This window comes from Salvia hispanica, chromosome 3 (assembly GCF_029641045.1).
Source record: "Salvia hispanica isolate PSC_SH4W2 chromosome 3, Shi_PSC_v1, whole genome shotgun sequence".
NCBI lineage: Eukaryota > Viridiplantae > Streptophyta > Magnoliopsida > Lamiales > Lamiaceae > Salvia > Salvia hispanica.
This window is the reverse complement of record NC_142694.1, coordinates 10,397,317-10,415,555: the sequence shown is the minus strand read 5'-3', so window position 1 is coordinate 10,415,555 and position 18,239 is coordinate 10,397,317. Positions and strand designations below refer to the sequence as shown.

At 35.9% G+C, this 18,239-nt stretch overlaps 3 protein-coding genes across 4 annotated transcripts; 2 read left to right on the top strand and 1 right to left on the bottom strand.

Moving 5' to 3' along the window:
* Positions 1–7,994: 7,994 nt before the first annotated feature.
* On the top strand, positions 7,995–10,039 carry LOC125211510 (growth-regulating factor 7-like). The gene is made up of 4 exons (XM_048111335.2): positions 7,995–8,524; positions 8,636–8,803; positions 8,881–9,232; positions 9,307–10,039. Exons 1-4 carry the CDS (start codon positions 8,236–8,238, stop codon positions 9,899–9,901), a joined length of 1,404 nt encoding a protein of 467 aa, XP_047967292.1. The 5' UTR covers positions 7,995–8,235; the 3' UTR covers positions 9,902–10,039.
* Positions 10,040–12,337: 2,298 nt separating this feature from the next.
* LOC125212889 (protein IQ-DOMAIN 18-like) lies at positions 12,338–14,683 on the bottom strand. 2 transcript variants are annotated; one of them, XM_048113176.2, is made up of 4 exons: positions 14,513–14,683; positions 14,199–14,429; positions 13,125–13,445; positions 12,338–12,897 (listed from the first exon to the last, which is right to left on the bottom strand). In XM_048113176.2, the coding sequence occupies exons 1-4, from the start codon at positions 14,609–14,611 to the stop codon at positions 12,469–12,471; spliced, it is 1,080 nt and encodes a 359-aa protein (XP_047969133.1). In that variant the 5' UTR covers positions 14,612–14,683; the 3' UTR covers positions 12,338–12,468. The 2 variants fall into 2 exon arrangements, with proteins under 2 accessions (XP_047969133.1, XP_047969132.1); XM_048113175.2 differs by having other exon boundaries at positions 14,504–14,678.
* Positions 14,684–16,752: 2,069 nt separating this feature from the next.
* Positions 16,753–17,788, top strand: HSP21 (heat shock protein 21). The gene is made up of 2 exons (XM_048112490.2): positions 16,753–17,148; positions 17,297–17,788. The coding sequence occupies exons 1-2, from the start codon at positions 16,899–16,901 to the stop codon at positions 17,704–17,706; spliced, it is 660 nt and encodes a 219-aa protein (XP_047968447.1). The 5' UTR covers positions 16,753–16,898; the 3' UTR covers positions 17,707–17,788.
* Positions 17,789–18,239: the final 451 nt, after the last annotated feature.

Here is an 18,239-nt window from a genome sequence, read left to right as displayed (position 1 = left end):
GAAAAAAAAATCCAAAGTAATGTCCTCAAATTTTATAGTTATGAAATATGGATGGGCCTAGCCCGACGACTGAATACTCAAGCCCGGTCATCTTGTGTGTGGTATGTTGAAAATAGGACTCCATATTGGGCTATTGCATGGAATTGAGGTAACAAACACCGATCCAATTCTTTTCACCATATAATATTAGTGGCCCAGTTTTACTCACTCTCGTATTTACCTTGGCCAAAACGTTATATGATCAAAGAAATGACATGTTTTTAAAAACATTGTAATTGTTCCAGATCTCCTACCATACCGACCAATGAATAAATTATAATTTTTCTAGATTACTAACAGGGGCATAAATGTAAGAAGAAATTACTAAAACTCAATGAATGCTCTTTAGTAATCTGCAATGAATATAGGAATTGGGGAAAAAAGAAAATAATTAAAAAAAGGTGGGTAGAATGGGAAAAGAGAAATGGTTGGTGGGGGAGAGAGAGTGGTTGTTTCCTTGGGGGTGGTAGCTTTCGAATCACAAATCGAATCCACTGTTGTTTGGTGGTCCATTTCGCAATTATTCTCTTGTTCCTTCCCTGGAAGCATTCTCTATTTTGGATAATTTTTTATAAAAAATATAAAATTTGATTAAATTTTGTTATCTGATAAGTTTTAAATCACTTGGGATAATCATAAAATTTGGATTCATTCTAAATTATCCAATGACAATGTTTTGTACTACTTATGAAATAGGAGTATACGATATGGAAGCCAACATCCGTGTCACTGAGTAAAATGATGTTGTCTATTCTTAAAGAAATAATATTGTTTCGTTGAAAAAACGCCAATGTTTATTGCATGTGGATGTTCAGATTTTTTTGCCGTGAGAAAAAATTGCGAACAAATCAAAATATGATTTCTTCGACTGATTTTTGAAGTCGTGAGACTAAGCAAAATTTGACTAATTTCATAATTTTTCTGACAATTTGCTCTTTTTTTCTCTCACGACCGACTGAGCTCCGAATTATATTCATGTTTTTTTATAATACTAGTGAAACGTGGTTTGAAGAAAAATAAAGCGAAACCCATGTCAAATAATTAAGTTAGGTGCAATGTATGGTGCTTTTCAGACCCAAGTTTAAAATCACAAGTTAGGACAACAATTGTATGTTAAGTTCACTTTGCATTATTATTTATATTGAGTAATGTCAAAGCACTGCAATCATTGAAATGGAGATATTTAACAACCTAACAGGCTCATGAGACTTTTTAAAATTAGTATGTACAGTACCATATTTTCAAATATCTTCAAGAAATTCAACCTAAAATTGGATGCAAAACTTACATGCAAATGTGAATATGTGTTTGACAATAAAAAGCCCTCAAGAGGTGGATTAGTGTTAGCTAAGTAATGGTTCAAAAAACTTTATTAGCAAATATAAACACTAAATTTGTAATTTCAGACACCTTGTCCCTAAACTTTTAAGTTTTATTTATTAACCTTTTTAGGATTATTATAAAATCAGTATTCGGAAGGATGAAAAATATAACGTGATACTATGTTACATTTATATATATGGAACAAAATAGTCTCAAGTGAAATGAAGGGATGATTTTGCCAAAGTTAATAAGCTTATGAAATTAAAATGTATCTATCCATGTTTAGGGAATCCAATTAAAACTGTTTGAGTGCAAGTGTGCAACTATCAACTGTAACAAGTTATGAAACTTATCCTCCCTTCGTCCCACGAGAATATACACTATTTTTATTTTTTTAGTCTGTCCTACAATAATATGAATATCTAATTTTGAAAAGTCTTTTATCTTTAATAAGGTGGAATCATTCTCCACTAACAATACTTTAATTACTTTTATACTCTATCTCTCTCTTACTTTATCAATTTTACAATGATACACGTGCTAAATCCAAAGTGAATATTTTTTAGAGACGGAGGGAGTATTTTACTGCATGTCTAATTAGAAGGACTATATATGAATTAAAATTGTCAAATTATTCTACTAGTTCTTTTTCTCAAAATTTGAGAACATTCATGAATTAAAATTAAATCACCAAATCAAAGAAGTTGCTAACTCGATAGAATAGCAACAAGAAAATTTGCAATTGAGATTTATATGAGGGGTATAATTGTCATTTAAAAACATTTGATAGGGACTTGCCATCAATTCTATCTCATTCAACAGCTGTCACAACCCCTCCATCATTAATTAATGAGTCCCACTCTTTTTTTCTCCTATCTCATATCTCACTCCCATCCTCACCCATAATGCTTCACTATATATCTATATTCATTTGTATAAATGTTACTCTAAAGTCTAAATATTCCCTATTACTATTATAGAGTCATTAATGTCAATGTTCATCATGCCATGAAACAAATAGGGAAATGAGATGGTTTTGCAACTATGATTTTACTATTTCCTTTGGTAATATATGTTGAATGATAATGGTTGCTAAATTGAGTCAAACGGTGGTACGATTATTTCCCATATGAGATCTAATCAACAACTCAATTATTTAAGCATGACTACCACAATGCAATTCTCTTCATTTGTCATTTCAAGACTACTTTCCATGTCTTGTCAACATCACATTAAGTTTTTTGGCCTTTGATTTTGAAAAGTTTTGGTCTCAACCCTAAAACAAACCATTCATGGTTTAGATGACTATTTTTTTTATTCTTGAGTTAGTCATCCATTATTAACTAACTGAATAATGATAAACAATCAAATTTTATATAATTAAAATAAAGTTATACTAAGAGCACTCCCAATGGAGTTCCCTAAAAACTCCCTTATTTCTCCCTAACTCCTGCCACATCAGCGCCACATCAGCACCAAAATTTATCCCCAGTTTTTAGCCAAGTGCTACATTGGTTTCTCCCTTATTTCTCCCTTATTTCTCCCTAACTCAACATTTCATTTTTACATCATTATTTTTTATATTATTTAATTTTCCCTACAAATGTATTTAATAAATAGACTAATAATGAACAATTCATCGTTGTATTAATCATTGGAAAATATAATACAACGAGAAAAAAAAAACTACAAATAAAAAACGCAAATAAACAAAGATTTAAAAAAAAAAAATCTAAGACGGAGGGGCCGGAGGGGCGTCGGGATCGAGCCCCAGCGTACTCTGCAGGTGTTGGATGCATTTCCAGAGGGCCGCCTTTTCTTCAGGGGTCCCGCCGCCGGTGAAGTACAGCGTGTACATCTGGGTCAGATTGGCGACATTGCTCGAATAAGTGGCTTTTTCTAAGTCGATGACGGATTCCGACGCGACTTCCGACGTTGCGCCCTTCCCCTTCCGCCTCCCCTTCGCCTTCTTCACTCCCTCCGGGCGCTCGTGCGGACCATCCCCACTCAAGTCGATGTGGGCCGCGCTCCCCTCGCTCTCCGAAACGCTAAGTCGCGAGCGCACCGATTTCCCGTGCAGCGCGTCGTGCATTCCCGTCCGGAATTTGGGGAGATCCTTCAGCTTATCGTAGATGTTCCAATACTTGAAGCCCTTCGTCGACAAGTACTGGCTACTATACATCCGGATGGCCTCATCTCGGACCATGTGCTCGTTCTGGCCACTCGTCATGTGAGTCATCAAGTTAGAATAAATACCGTTGAAGTGCCCGCAGTCCCTCATGAGGCGCTCCCAATGCCGACGGATCGCCTCGCTGCCATGGTCCTTCATTGAGGCAGTCTTGTGGCTCCTGTACTTCGCGGCAATCCGCTCCCAGAATATGATCTCAGTCTGGTAGTTGCTGCGCTCCGCGTCCTGTGACGTGTCCGCCCAGCAGTCGGCTATCAGCTCGGACTCTTGCAGAGTGTAAGTAGTCCTTACCCGCTTCGGCCTCTCATCGGAACCCGTATCAGTCGCAGCCGACGACGCCGGCGCCTTCCCCCTCCCGCTCCTAGAAGGCGGCTCGGTGGGCGTTTCTTCCACCTCGAAGTCCTCCGCGCTCAGTGTCGCGGCCTGAGATTCTTGGTCGCCTGGGGTTGATCCGGGGGTGTCGAACTGGGGCCGATACACATCGTCGGCTGGAAAGGGCATTCTGCCGGCAGAGTTGAAGTACGGAGAAAGTCTCCGCGCCGGAGGAGTCTGCAAAGGAGACGGACCCCCGTATGGAAGTTGGCCGGGAGGAGAACCCATCGCCAACAACGACTGCATCCACTGCTCGTTTGCTTCATCCGTGTTGGGAATTTGTGAACTCGACTCTTTCCCCTTACCCTTATCCTTACCCGATCGGGAACTTTTCTTCCAAAAGCTCATAATTTTGATGAAAATTGAAGATTGGGAGAAGAGATTGAAAATGGAGAGAATGAAGATTGTGGGTGATGAATGGAGGAAGTGGAGGAAATATTTATAGGGGTGGAATGTAAAATAGCCGTTGGGTTCAAAAAAAAAAAAAAAAAATTTTAATTATCGCCGATTATCGCCGAGCGTCGCCACAGTGGCCGGCGATCGCTCGGCGATAATCCGGCGTTAGAACGCCACTCGGCGAAGCAACGGCAACATTATCGCCGAATTATCGCCGACTTCGCCACAATGGCCGGCGATAATTCGGCGATAACCGGCGATTTATCGCCGAGAATTCGCCACCTCCATTGGGAATGCTCTAATAATTTAATATATTAATTATATATTAAAATATAAATATAATAAGTGGACAAGTTAAAAAGATTTATTAGCATTTAATCTCATTTTTTATATTTATATTTGAATTTTCTTTCTATTTTTTTAATAATTTGATTTAAAGTATGCACTAATTATATTTATGGTTCTAAAAAAAATAAAAAAATTATACAAAAATCATAAATATATGACCACAATATTATGCACTATCCATGTACTATATATGCATCCAAATATTTTAATTAAATGCATAAACAAACCTAATTTTTTGTCAAATAAACTAGTTTTTGGTTGTACAAAATTTGGTCACATAGATCTGTTGTAACTAAAAAAGTGCCCACTTGACCCCAAATTGAATTGGCGATTTTGATTTTCGAACTACCCACTCAAATATGCAATATTTCCTTTTTAATTCGTCCCATAACAATATACATTTTTTTAATTTTAGAAACTATTTTCTCTCTAATGAGATGAGACTCATTCTACACTAATAATATTTTAATTACTTTTCTCTCTACTTCTATCTTATTTTACCAATTTTATATTAAAACGCGTGTTGAACTTAAAGTCATATTCTTTTGGAACGGAAAGAGTACTAACTTTGGTAATGTCGGGCCAACTTCCATCAGTTTGATTTTGATTCTAATACTCCATCGTCTCTTAAAAATAGAAATTTTTCCTTATTTATCTGTTCCCTAAAAATAGAAAATTCATACTTTAGAGAGAAAAAAAAATCTTTAGTAAGATGGGATCCATTTTTCACAAACACACTTTTTCTTGTTATTTTACTAATTTTATATTAAAACTTGCGTCGTTTTAAAAATTTATATTTTTGATGAACTTAGGAATTATTTTTTAATTGTGACTTAGTTAACCGTCGATTTTTTGCTCAAAATCAGGAAAAATCATGAAATTTTTGGGATATTTTTGGTGAACTTAGGAATTATTTTTGAATTGTGACTTAGTTAACCGTCGATTTTTGCTCAAAATCAGGAAAAATAATGAAAAATTTGGGAAAATCATAGAAAATGAGAAAAATCTTAACAATAATAAATTCGCACTCTCGAACTGAAACATGAATCACCAGCTTTAGTTCAAAACTAAAACCATGAAATTTCTTCTCCGGCTAGTTCATATTCCAATTTTCTTGATACCGAAATTGGTGGCCTTTGAACTAATAGTGAACTACACTATTAGTCCCTGATCTTGTCGAAAAATGCACTAATATTTTCTAAAAAAAATTTAGATTATTTTTGGGACGATAAGACTAAAGTAACCTTAGACACCACTAGTGTGAATATTTAAAGATCTAGGGCATTTTGGACCTTTCCATTCTCCTTCTAACTTTTTTCATTTTTTCTTCCATCACCATTTTCTTTTATAAACTCAATTATACTTTTATTTAAATAATATTTGATGCTTTATGATTTCAAAATTTTAAATAAGAAACCATATGTTTTAGTCAGCTTTATTTATTTTTAAAATTAAATAATTATTGTTTTTTATACAGATTAATCTATATGTTTGTGAAAAAATAGTATACTTAAGTGGAACAGTTTTAATATAAATATTAAAGTGAATTATAGAAAATTCTTTGTGGGATTAGTTTTACTTAAAATTATACTAAATTTTTTTAAATTTGTAAAGAAATAATATTATAGTGAATTATAGTAGTTTTTTAATTAAAAAATTTTACTTAAAATATTTAAATGTTACTATATTTAAGTGAAAAATAAATATTTTAATTACGTTAATTAAAATATAGTATAGTAAAGAATATTTTTTAAATATAATAATTAAAATTTAAGTGAACTATGTCTAAAATAAATTAAAGCGAAATCTTGCAAGTAATATTTTTTTATTAAAAATACTAAAGTGAACTATAGTAATTTTTTCATTATAAAGCTTAATCTATACATTATTCAAGTAATTATTTTAAAAATTTAAGTGAATTAATTCAAAAGAAAATATTTTTTGTTGTAAAAGGTGCTTTTATGTATGTCTAAAATAATTGCATGATTGAAGAGGTACCAAAATTGTATTTTCCAGATACCGAAAATGCCCTCCATGGCATTTAGGAGATTTTTCAAATGCAGAGGGGTATAAAGGACCGACAGGTACCAAAAATGTAATTTTTAGGAACCAATTAGGCTATAAATTTTTTTTAAAGACCATTGGTGCATTTTTCGACAAGATAAGAGACTATTAGTGTAGTTCACTCTTGAACTAATTAGAGTATTAGTTTCTTGATTATATTTTTAGTAAGAAAAATGACAGTTGTGTTTTTTAAAATTTGCATTGGCATCATATTGATTAGGGGTGGGATGGTACGGTATACCTTACCGAAACCACCATACCATATACCTTACCGTAAATACGGTATGCGAAAAAGTCATACATTTACTTTACCAAAGTTTTCGTATACCGAACGGTATACCTTATTTTCAGTATGACGAATTTCCATACCGATACCGTACCTCATTTTCGATATACCGTACCGAAGTTCAGTATACCTTACTTTTGCAGTATACCTTACTTTCAACATCAATTAAAATAGAAAATTAGAGTTTTTAGAATATTATTTACTCTATATTTTATAATTTTAAAAATAAATTAAATATAATTTATTCATAATTATATCTATATTTCATAATAGAATTTATAATTTAAAAATATATAAAAATATATTTTATATATAATTGTGTTTATATTTTTGTGGTATATACCTTAGTTTATATACCGAATTTCGGTATGCAGCGGTATATCGCGGTATTTGAAAATTCATACCGTTACCTTACCGGATCTTTCGGTAAGGCATCATACCATACCGAAAGTCACGATATACTGAAAATTCAGTATTTTCGATATTTTTTCGGTACGATAAGGCCAGTATTTTGGCATTTCGGTATTTTTCCTCAGCCCTAATATTGATGGATGATTTTGATGCATAGGAAAAAATTAGTAGTAGCAATTTTTTTAATTAACGGGCTTCGAATATAAGTTTACTTAAAATCCATGTATGTAGTAGTATAATTTATTTTGATCGTTTTTAAACTTACTCGTTAAACCTCTTTCTCTAAAAAAAGTAAAAATGATGTAGTACTCAGTTTTTAAAAATTTCTGTACGTATATTTAATCAATATATCGATCATTTTAGATAATAATCATCTCTAATTTGATGTGATCACATTCTCAATTTCCCCTCGCATTTTTTACCACTCTCAATTCAAAAAACCGTTATTGCTAACGTGTGCACCTAATTTTATCATCGTTTGCTTAATTGAAAAAATATTAGTAGTTAAATACTATATTATCTTCTACAATTAGTGCAGTGTTGAGAATGTCGGAAGCAAGGAAGCAAAAACAATGGCGGCAAAGCTATTAGTACTAAATTCCAGGCTTGAGCCCCCACGCCCCATCCCTCATCCAATCAATTTCCCACTTCTGTCCGTTTCATTAATCATCATCAATCCTATTAAAACCTTAAAATTTCTTCATTTCCACAATTTCCCCCTTTTTCTTAATTTTAGGGTTTTTAATTTAATTCTTCAGCTCCTCAGTGATTATCTTAAAAGGGAAAGCCGATTTTTGCCGTTTTAGGAATGACTAGTTTGGAAAAGGTTGCAGCTAATAAATCGTCAACTGGCGATGATGTGATCCGATTGAAGAAGCTCATGAGCTCTCACCGCCGCGGAGAAGTCAATCCGGGCCGACCGTTGGTTGGAGGCGGTGGTGGTGGGCCCAGCAGCGGCGGAGCTACCGAGGCGGTGGGCCATGCGTACGGTGATGATGTCTCATCATCCTCTCGCCTTGGTGGTGAAAATTTTGCTACTAATTCGCAGTCTTTTGACATCTTCGCTGCTTATTCCGCCACGCCCTTCAAATCCCCAGGTAAATTTCCCTCAATTCTCTCTCTGAATTCTGAATTTTTTGGGGGCAACCGAGGTATTTGATTAAATGCGCCACAGAAAGCTCATCGCAGTTTTTTTTTCTTTCACGCAGAGGAGATGGCTGCTGCTGCCGCCGCGGCGTTCCCTTTCACATTCGCTCAATGGAAAGAGTTAGAGAGACAAGCGATGATTTACAAGTACATGATTTCGTCTGTGCCTGTCCCTCCCGACCTTCTCTTCCCACATTCAAGAAACTTCCCTTCCGATTGCCCTGCTTCATGTAAAAATCCAATCTTGATTTTTTTTAAAAAAAATTTGTCTTTTGATTTAGCTTATAATCTTGATTTTTGGAAGCAGTGTACAATGTGAGATATTCAAGAAATGGAGATCCGGAGCCGGGTAGATGTAAGAGAACAGATGGTAAGAAATGGAGGTGTTCGAGAGATGTGGCGCCCCACCAGAAATACTGTGAGCGCCACCTGCACAGGGGCCGCCCCCGTTCAAGAAAGCCTGTGGAAGTTAAAAACAGTGGCGAAAATCTCAAGAAAACTCGCACTGAGCAAAGCCATGTTCCTCCTAGTACTACTGTTTCTGTTTCTGTTTCTGCTCAACAATTTGCTGCAGGGAATGATAATAGTATCAATAAGCCCCTTTCTGTTTTCAATGCTAAAAATGATCCCTCTTCTTTCAAAGGAGGACTTAATAATAGGTATGATTTGGTGTGATGTTGTGTGATTGTGATTTTGCTTGTGTTTGATTCCTGAATTTTGATTTATAATGAAGGGATTTGAGCTTGATGATGGATGGGACCGATCAGCGATGGCAGCAGCAGCAGCAGCAGCATTTCATCGAATCGAATATGGGATTTGTGAATGTTGGCTCCTCTTCCTCTGTTTATGGCTCAACTTCCCTTTTCAATCAAGATTATGTCGAGCCATTGAATGCGTTATCCTATTCGAATTTCTCGGCCTCTGAAGGCTTCATCGATGCCTGGTCGATGAGCAATCTCGACAGCATCAGCAGTGGGAATGCTGAATCGTCCGTTACAACGAATCACGGGAACTTGTCCCCTTCGCTCAATCTGTCCATAGCCATGGCTGCTGCTGATCAAGAAATGGGAAGCATTGAGCAAGATCCGAGATGGATCAACCCTCTCTACTGGGAGCCATTCGCACGAGGAGGGCCTCTCGCTGAGGCCCTGCAGCCGGGATCAGTCGCCATCTCCGGCTGCGACTCGGTCAGCGCCCCCGCTACTAATGTCTCTTCGCCCACCGGGGTTCTCCACAGGACGCTGTTCTCGCACTCGGATGGCAGCGTCTGCAGTAGCCCGGCTCCTGCAGCTCCAGCATCAGAAATCGCGTTCCACCGGCTCAACTAGTCCCGGTGAGAAGCTGTGAAATTTTCAATATCCCTTTACTTTTGGTTTGTTGAAGTTGATTTGTGGATTGTTTGAATGGTTTATTTATGAAGATGTTGAATTTTCATATATGATGGTAATGGTTTTGGGAGTGAAGTAGTAGAATCTCTTTATTAAGGAATTAGTAGTAATTCTTGATGATTAATTTGATGACAAAATTGAAAGGGTTTGAATTTGGAGACAGCTAGATAGAAAAGTAGATTGTGTCCTTACCTTCTTGGCTCTTGAAATTGGGTTGTGGTTGTGGGACAATGTCCTATTTCTTTTGTCGGGAAATATCTCGTTTCATTGAAATATGGAGAAGTCCCTTTCTCTTAGTTGAAAAATGAATCTTGTCACCACTTTTTTCAACTTAGAATTGGCTATATTTCTTCATTGTGAGCTAAGACACATCTGAATTGAGAATAAATTGTGTAAAACGAAAAAGGTAATATATGACTTATATAGTTATTATATCATTATTATTTGCAATAGTATCAGCTGGTATGATGTTGGAATTTTAGGATTTTGACAAGAAATGTGTGAATCATATGTGGAAAAAGAGTTGGGGCTACTGGGATAAATATACAATTAAAGTTGTACATTGTTTTCATTTTGGAAATATAATGAAAAGATTGGGGGTTGTATGGTGGCAAAATAAATTTTGTTGCGATCAATAGTATTTTTAAAAAATAATTTTTGTATGTTCATAGAAATTAGGCCGTATGTATTTGCTTAATACTAAGTACTATAATTCATTATTATTTTCTTTTACATGTTATACTTTACTAATTTTACATTATTGATGATGAACGGAGGAGGAGGGAGAGGTACATTATAAATTTAAAATTGAGAATAGCATTTTATCACAAAAATATGAAAAAAATAATACTGACGAAAAAACAATTAAAAACTCCATTATTTATTGAAAGCTTGAAGCCCAAAAATATCCTACTTAAAAGCTGACTTCAGACTCCAACTGATTTGGGCTAAGCCCAATAATGAATAAAAAAATCTCGTAGTACTACAACAGAGTAGGAAAAAAAAATCTCTAAGCCCAATAACGAGTGAAAATTCTTGCATAAAAAAATGGTGCTCCATGAAAAAGTATATTCTCTTCGTCCATGATTAGAAATCACATTTATTTCCGGTATGAGTTTTTAAAATGTAAAAAAAATGTGAGTTAAAAAGATAATAAACTATTTTATAAATTGATATTGTAATCAAATGTGAGTGGAATGTGAGACTCATTTACAATAATAAAAGTGAAATGTGATCTCTGTGGCGGAATGATCAAAATAGAAAAAATGAGACTCTTATTTTCGATCACGAGCATGAGTAAATAATAACCATATTTCCTTAATAGATAAAACTATTCCAACACTACTAGTAGCACAGACACTATATTCCTTGTTTACTTTTTCAAGATGATAATTCATATAGTATATAGACATTTTTTGAAAACTAGATGGTTCGTATATATTTTAAGATATGTCAATATAAAACACTAATCCACCTCTAATTTCACCAACACACACATTAGATACTCATAGCATGCACTTCCTACAAATTATGGTGGGTTATAGTCATAGTTTATCTCTCCAATGATTTGTAGAAAGATAATAAAAACAATACCATGGTTTGTCCTAAAAGCCGAGCTACACTTCTATAGTAGAACGTGACATACATTATAGTATTACACTAAAGCTGCAAATTAAGGATCCCACATTACTAAAGCGTATATTTGAACTTCTTTTCATGCATAACAAAAGGGATTTTCACTCACCAAATTCTTTACTAGTGCTATAAATAATGCTCTCTACCCTTTACGGCTCACCTATTGATTATATATAGTATGTAATTGTGCTCGTGTTCTTGAATCTTTTTCGGCTTCTCAATAATTGGTCACGACCGACTCCTTTCCTAGACTATCACTCTGTGGGCCACTATCTCGAGTTGGCTCTTAGACATTTCGTTGGCTACGGCTGGCTCTTTCCTCATGCCACCACTCTGACGACCGACTCCTTTACCAGACTATCACTCCATGGGCCATCACTTCGAGTTGACTCCTAAATATCATGTTGGTTACAACTACCTCTTTCCTCAAACCATCACTCTGAGTTTGAGGCTTCTTAATGAAAGTATTAATGTTACAAACTTAACAGTTAACATAATAACTTATCACAAAATACTAGTTTATCACAATAGATAGTTCATTTGCTTTACACAGTCAAGTCATTACGAGGCAAACGTGATTTCAAATAATCAAAAAGATAAAATAGAGAACCTTTATTAATCCTCTATATATAAAACAAAACAGTATGGGACAAATTTTCTTGCACTGGAGTTGGCAATACATTTATACCTAACATAGCAAAACAGAGCAAAAATTTGAGAAATTAGAAGAAAACAAGAATCAAGATCAGACATAAGTAGTTGTGGGCATAACCAAGATTGTTTCCTAAGCTTATTACATTGAAAACCATGTACACAATCTACAAATGCAGAATTAAAGAAAAAATCAGCCACATCTTGCCTCCATGTCTCACTCAGTCTGTGCCATAGTAAGGCTCCTCTCTCCATCTTTGGAAGTTGGATTGATCCTCAAATTCATGGGCTGGGAAGGAGAGGCGCTTCCTAGCCGTGCCGGCCGCCTCCCTGCCCGGGCTCGACGGCCTCTGCCTTGGCGTGCTGTTTGGCCTAACACGCGCCATGGCCGAGGCCGTGGCTGCCATATAGTTTGGCCGAGGCAACGGGCAAGACCTCTCGCTCATGCTCACCCTTCGCGAGCTAGCTTCCCCGCGCGGGCTGCACGGGATAGACCTCGTCTTGGACCATGCCGGGGTTCTCGGAGATTGGTGGCTCTTCACTTCACTAGTCTTCATTGGATCCCTTTGATTGCATAGATACCTATCTTTCCTCATCCTACTATAGTCATTTTCCCTCCTTGAATAATCTTCTAAATCTGTGGCCCAAATCTGAAAAATGAAATGTTTGTGATACATAGAACATATGTTAGTATCGTCGACTGCACATCTGATTTTCATATTACTTTGATATATATAGAGAAAGAGGGATGCAAAAGTAAAAAAAAAAGTGTTTGTAATAATTAATGATAGCAAAAGATATGTTGAGACACTTCTCCTCCGATCTAAAAGGTCGGAGATTCGAGTCACTGTAGAGTAAATGAGAAACCATTATTTACCTGTTGAGACAATGCATGGGCTAATGTGTGGCCCTGTTTGAGTGAGCATTCTTTGGCCTTTTGTATGAGGGCGTGGATTTCCCCGAGCTCGGTGGGGCCCACGCCCAAGCTATTCGAAGCACGGCTCGACGGCCTGAGGCTGTCAGGGCGAAACACGGCTTCGCACGACAGCCTCCGGCGCTGATCACAAACGATAGCTTGGACTCGAACCAAAGATTGGATGCATTGGAGGGTCATTTTGGCACGTTTTCGGACATTGTGGCCTCTTATTAGTGCTTGCAGTTTCACCACGCCTTGTAGAGCATTTAGAGCTCTCCTTGCCTAATCAAGTTACATTTGAACTAATGATTAAATAAAAAAATATCACAATTTTGGTATACAATAAACACATACTCCATCATCCACCCTAATAAAAATCATCCACCTCTTGTGTAAATAGACAAATTCACCCCCTATTGACAATTTTATAAAGCTACCCATTTATTTTAGTCATGTGAGCGCATCAGTGACAGATCCAGAACATAATATCGAGACATGTAGATTCATTTGGCGAAAATGATTTACAACCCGAGGTGGATGTTAAAGAGAAATAGAAATATTCTTACTCTAATGAGAGGGGTAAAATTGCAATTTTGTAATGTAAATTTTATTGAAAAATCAAAACGGGGAGGCTTAATGTCTAAGATAAAATTAGGCCAATTTGGGCATTTTATTTGTTTATGTGAAGGTGTATAGTTTGTCTTTTCCACACAACATTGTTGTTACACACTCTATCTAGATAACATTCGTTATCCAAACACGAAATTTTACAACGCAGGATGAGATCAGAATATTCTTTAACACAAAAATTAGATTTTAATTCAATTACAAATCCCACACAAATTTCTAATCAAGTGATACAAAAGTCAAAACATACACTAATAATTATTTTTATTTTTTAGGAATTAAAAGAGAATTGATTAAAAGACCAAAATATGAAAAGAGCATAGATAAAAGAGTTACGAGGTAGAACGTATTTTTATAAAATTGCATGAAATATAGAAAAATCCAAGAAAAATCAGAAAATATTATTACCAGGTATCCTCTGAAGATTCTCTGAATGAGAATCGCCGCCTTGTCTTCTGTCATCAAAACATTCTCCTCCGCCGCAAAAGGAAGCTTCTGGTCCTCCATTTTGGGCTGCTTCCTGATCCTCACCGAAGTGATCTCTTCTCCGCCGCAAATCCTCACCGCCGAAGAATTCGCACATTTCGCCGTCTCAATGCTTAGATTCTTCCCAAAAATCCATCTCTTCTTCCCCCTTTTCTGAATCAAAAACACACCCACATTTAGTTATATATAGTAATCAAGAGAGATAAAAGAGAGAGAGAATACAATACTTTTTCTACATTTTCTTGGTGGTTTTCTTCTTCTCTCTTCTTGTCATCATTGGTGGGAGATCTGAAGGCCTTCTTCACAGCATTCACCCATGAATTCTTCTTCCCCATCACAACATGAAATGTTCAAGACTTGGGTTTATGCTTTATATAGAGGTACCTGATGGAGACGTTTTCTTATATTCTGCCTTTTTGTAGCAATTAAATACTACTCCTAATAAACCTGTTTTACACATTATATTTTGTTTGTAGCACAATGCTGGTGAATAACGATAGATTATAAGGTGAATAGTAGTAATGTTTTATGGGCGATACACTCGAGATTAATTAGTCAAATTAAAAAGCACTACTACTACTGATTTTTATTATACTAGTGTACATACTATTAATTGAAATAGATAACAACTATGATAAATTGAAATTTGCTGATTTAGTATTTCATTTTCAAATTTCTCTCTAATTTGACTAAATTTTGTGATTTATCTCTAATTCAATAGACATGTAGTAGTGTGATAGTTTGGCATATAAAAAAAGTGAAAATAATTAGAGGTGAGGGAGTTGGAGACAAGCATGAGGGAATATGTTTTTCTCGAGAGATGTGAAAGCTGAAAATACTAATATGAGAAGCATTTTCTTTTTTGCTACTTTATTTTTTTATAAGCTAAAATGAGAAGCAATTTCTTTTTTGTTACTTTATTTTTTGTATAAGCTTTTATCCTTTTATTTGGGTATTGTTGAAGAAACTCCACATGGTAGATGATGATTTATGGCAGAGAAAGCGTAGGAATTAGGGAACACTGTTGTTTATGGGGATTGCTATTTGCAGAGATGAACAAACAATGGATCTCCATTTTTGGTTTTCTTTATATATTTTATAAAATCTTATTGTTACAAAGATAATAGTATATCATATAGTATATCACAGACATATACAGGAGTATTAAATTGGGCAGTGGTGGGGGTAATTAATAGCCTTCCGCATCTCTATAGTAACTCTAATTTATAGCTATGCACCCTAAATAAAACTTTTGGAATTCCATGAATTAGATACTAGCAACTTTAAGTAATAATTTAACTAATTTCAATAATGGTATGGTGGTGAGTCCATTTTATTTCCCTTAAAACGTTGATCTTTAATCCAATAGTCTTTTCATTTTTTGGCCTAAACGAAGTGAATGACACTTTTCTAATGGTTTTCTTTATCTATTTTACTATATATACAAAAGAATCTACTAATTGCTTCTTCTTTAAATGTGTAATGAATGTACACGTTTTTAGTACATGATATCTTTATTACAAATTTCTACTACAAGTTTGTTATTTGACTATGTCATAGCAATATTGACTTAATGGTCCTTTAAAGTTTTTTTTTTTTTTTTTGTGTGTGTGACAAATACATAGGCAAAATAAGATGATAAGGCCATAAGGGTAACTATAATAGTGGGCTAAAATCTTCTTAGGCTTTGATCCAAGGCCGCATAGCTATTTTATTTTGTTAGCTTCTTCAAAACCAAATCCTTTTTAGTAATTAACTCTACATCTTGATCTCATTTTAATGACAAAATCTTGTATTGTGCCCATTCGAAAACATCAAATGTTGAGATCTTCTATCTTGTAATAGAGATGTTTAAAAATCAAATCCGATTGTGGTCTTGAGTCTTGCAATAGAGAGGTTTAAGGATCAAATTTCCTTGCTTCATGACTCGTCAATCAAAAAGAATGATACAACAATGTATTTTGAATAGACAAAAGAATCCGAGATCGATTTCTTACATCCGTTGTTGACATGGTAACACAATTATCTTTTCACGTCCAAAACTTCTTCTTATGGGATCCATAATCCGTCCACCAAGTAAAATTACGGATCCATTTCAAAATCGGCAATTTAATTTTTATACTGATTTTCAACTTTTTTTTTATTTTCCACGAGTTTGCTAGTTATGGCTCCGAAAACTTGAAACCAAACCCAAACTGCTACCGATATGCCGGTTTTGATTCAACCCGTGATCGGAACCAGAACTTGCATCCCGGCTATACACGAGAGAGACTTCTGGCCCATGAATGCTACAATGATACCATATGGCCCTCAAACTTCAGGTCAGGCCCATGAAACTAACGCGGCCCAATAACAGGCCCAATCACAAAACTAGATGATTCGCGAATCTAGCAGAAAAAAATGAAATATTATCTAATTTTGCATGAAAAAAATTCGAAAGAACATTCAGGAAAAAACACATAATCATCTCTCAATCAGTCAAGATGAATCCACACTCTTCTTCCATCACTCTATTTATACACAATTCCATTCCATCATCATCAATCAGATTTAGCTCAACAACTGATTTCATTACTTTACTCTTCTGTTTTCTTCTACACTTTGCATTTGCTTCATTCTAAAATGGCAACCGGAATTCTGAGTTTTTCTCCGCTTTCATCAAACGCCGTCGTTTCACCGACAAACAGAGCTTCCATTGCACCTTCCTCCGCATTCTTTCCTAGAGCAAGGCCGTCGCCATCAGCCAGAGCTCAGGCCGCCGGAGAAAACAAAGACTCCGCCGTCGACGTTCATGTTGGCCAAGGCGGCGGAGACCAGCGCACCGCCGTCGAACGTCGCCCCCGGCCACTCTCCGCCGACATATCTCCTTTCGGTAAGTCGATTTCCCCTAATTCAGTTTCAATTTCAATTTAGGGCGAAATTCGCGATTCAACCTTCCAATCGCGATTTGAATTCAAATTAGGGCAAAAAATCCCCAATTATTGATGACTCAATTGCTCGATCTCCTCGCACAATTGCAGGATTGCTGGACAGAGCGTCGCCGATGCGGTCGATGCGGAGAATGCTGGACACGATGGACAGGCTGTTCGGCGACGTGATGGCGTACCCCGGCGCGGCGGACGTGCGATTGCCGTGGGACATGAGCGAGGACGAGAATGAGGTGAGGATGAGATTCGACATGCCTGGATTGTCGAAGGAGGACGTGAAGGTGAGCGTGGAGGATGAGGTGCTGGTGATCAAGGGAGAGAGGAAGGTGGACGGCGAGTGGTCGAGCGGGAGCAGCTACAGCTCCTACAGCACGCGGCTGAGGCTGCCAGAAAACTGCGACAAGGAGAAGGTGAAGGCGGAGATGAAGAACGGAGTTCTGTGCATCTCTGTGCCGAAGACGAAAGTGGAGAGGAAAATCGTCGATGTGGAGATTCATGGTTGAACTAATTCATGGTGTTTTCGAATAAATTGGTGTAAATAAAAAAATTACTGCTCTTTAATAAATTGGTGTAAATTACGGATAACTGGAAGGTCTCCTTATTTAGTGATATTGAATTTAAATTTTCGTAATTTTTGACAAATTTAACTGAAGAAATTCAATGGGTAGAAAAAACAGAAAGGAAAAACAAAAAAGCAAAGGCTTAAAATCTTTTCCAAATTTACCTTTATACATATAAGGTTTATGCAAGAAATATGAATAATCTTGCAATCAACACGCCTCATAAAGTCAGTGATAATTACAAATAACTAAAGATTAAATATCCCAATCGTGTCAAACGATAAAAGTCGTGCTATAAAATCGATGACAGTTACGACAAACAAAAGATCAAAGGCGTCAGTGACATAACATCAAAGATTACGCTATTAAATTCCTACGACAATGTGTACCATGTATGTGTACATAGATAGCATTTTTAACATGGCACTACCTTTTTCTTACTTAGATTGAGGAGTTTGTTGAAAATATTAGTATAT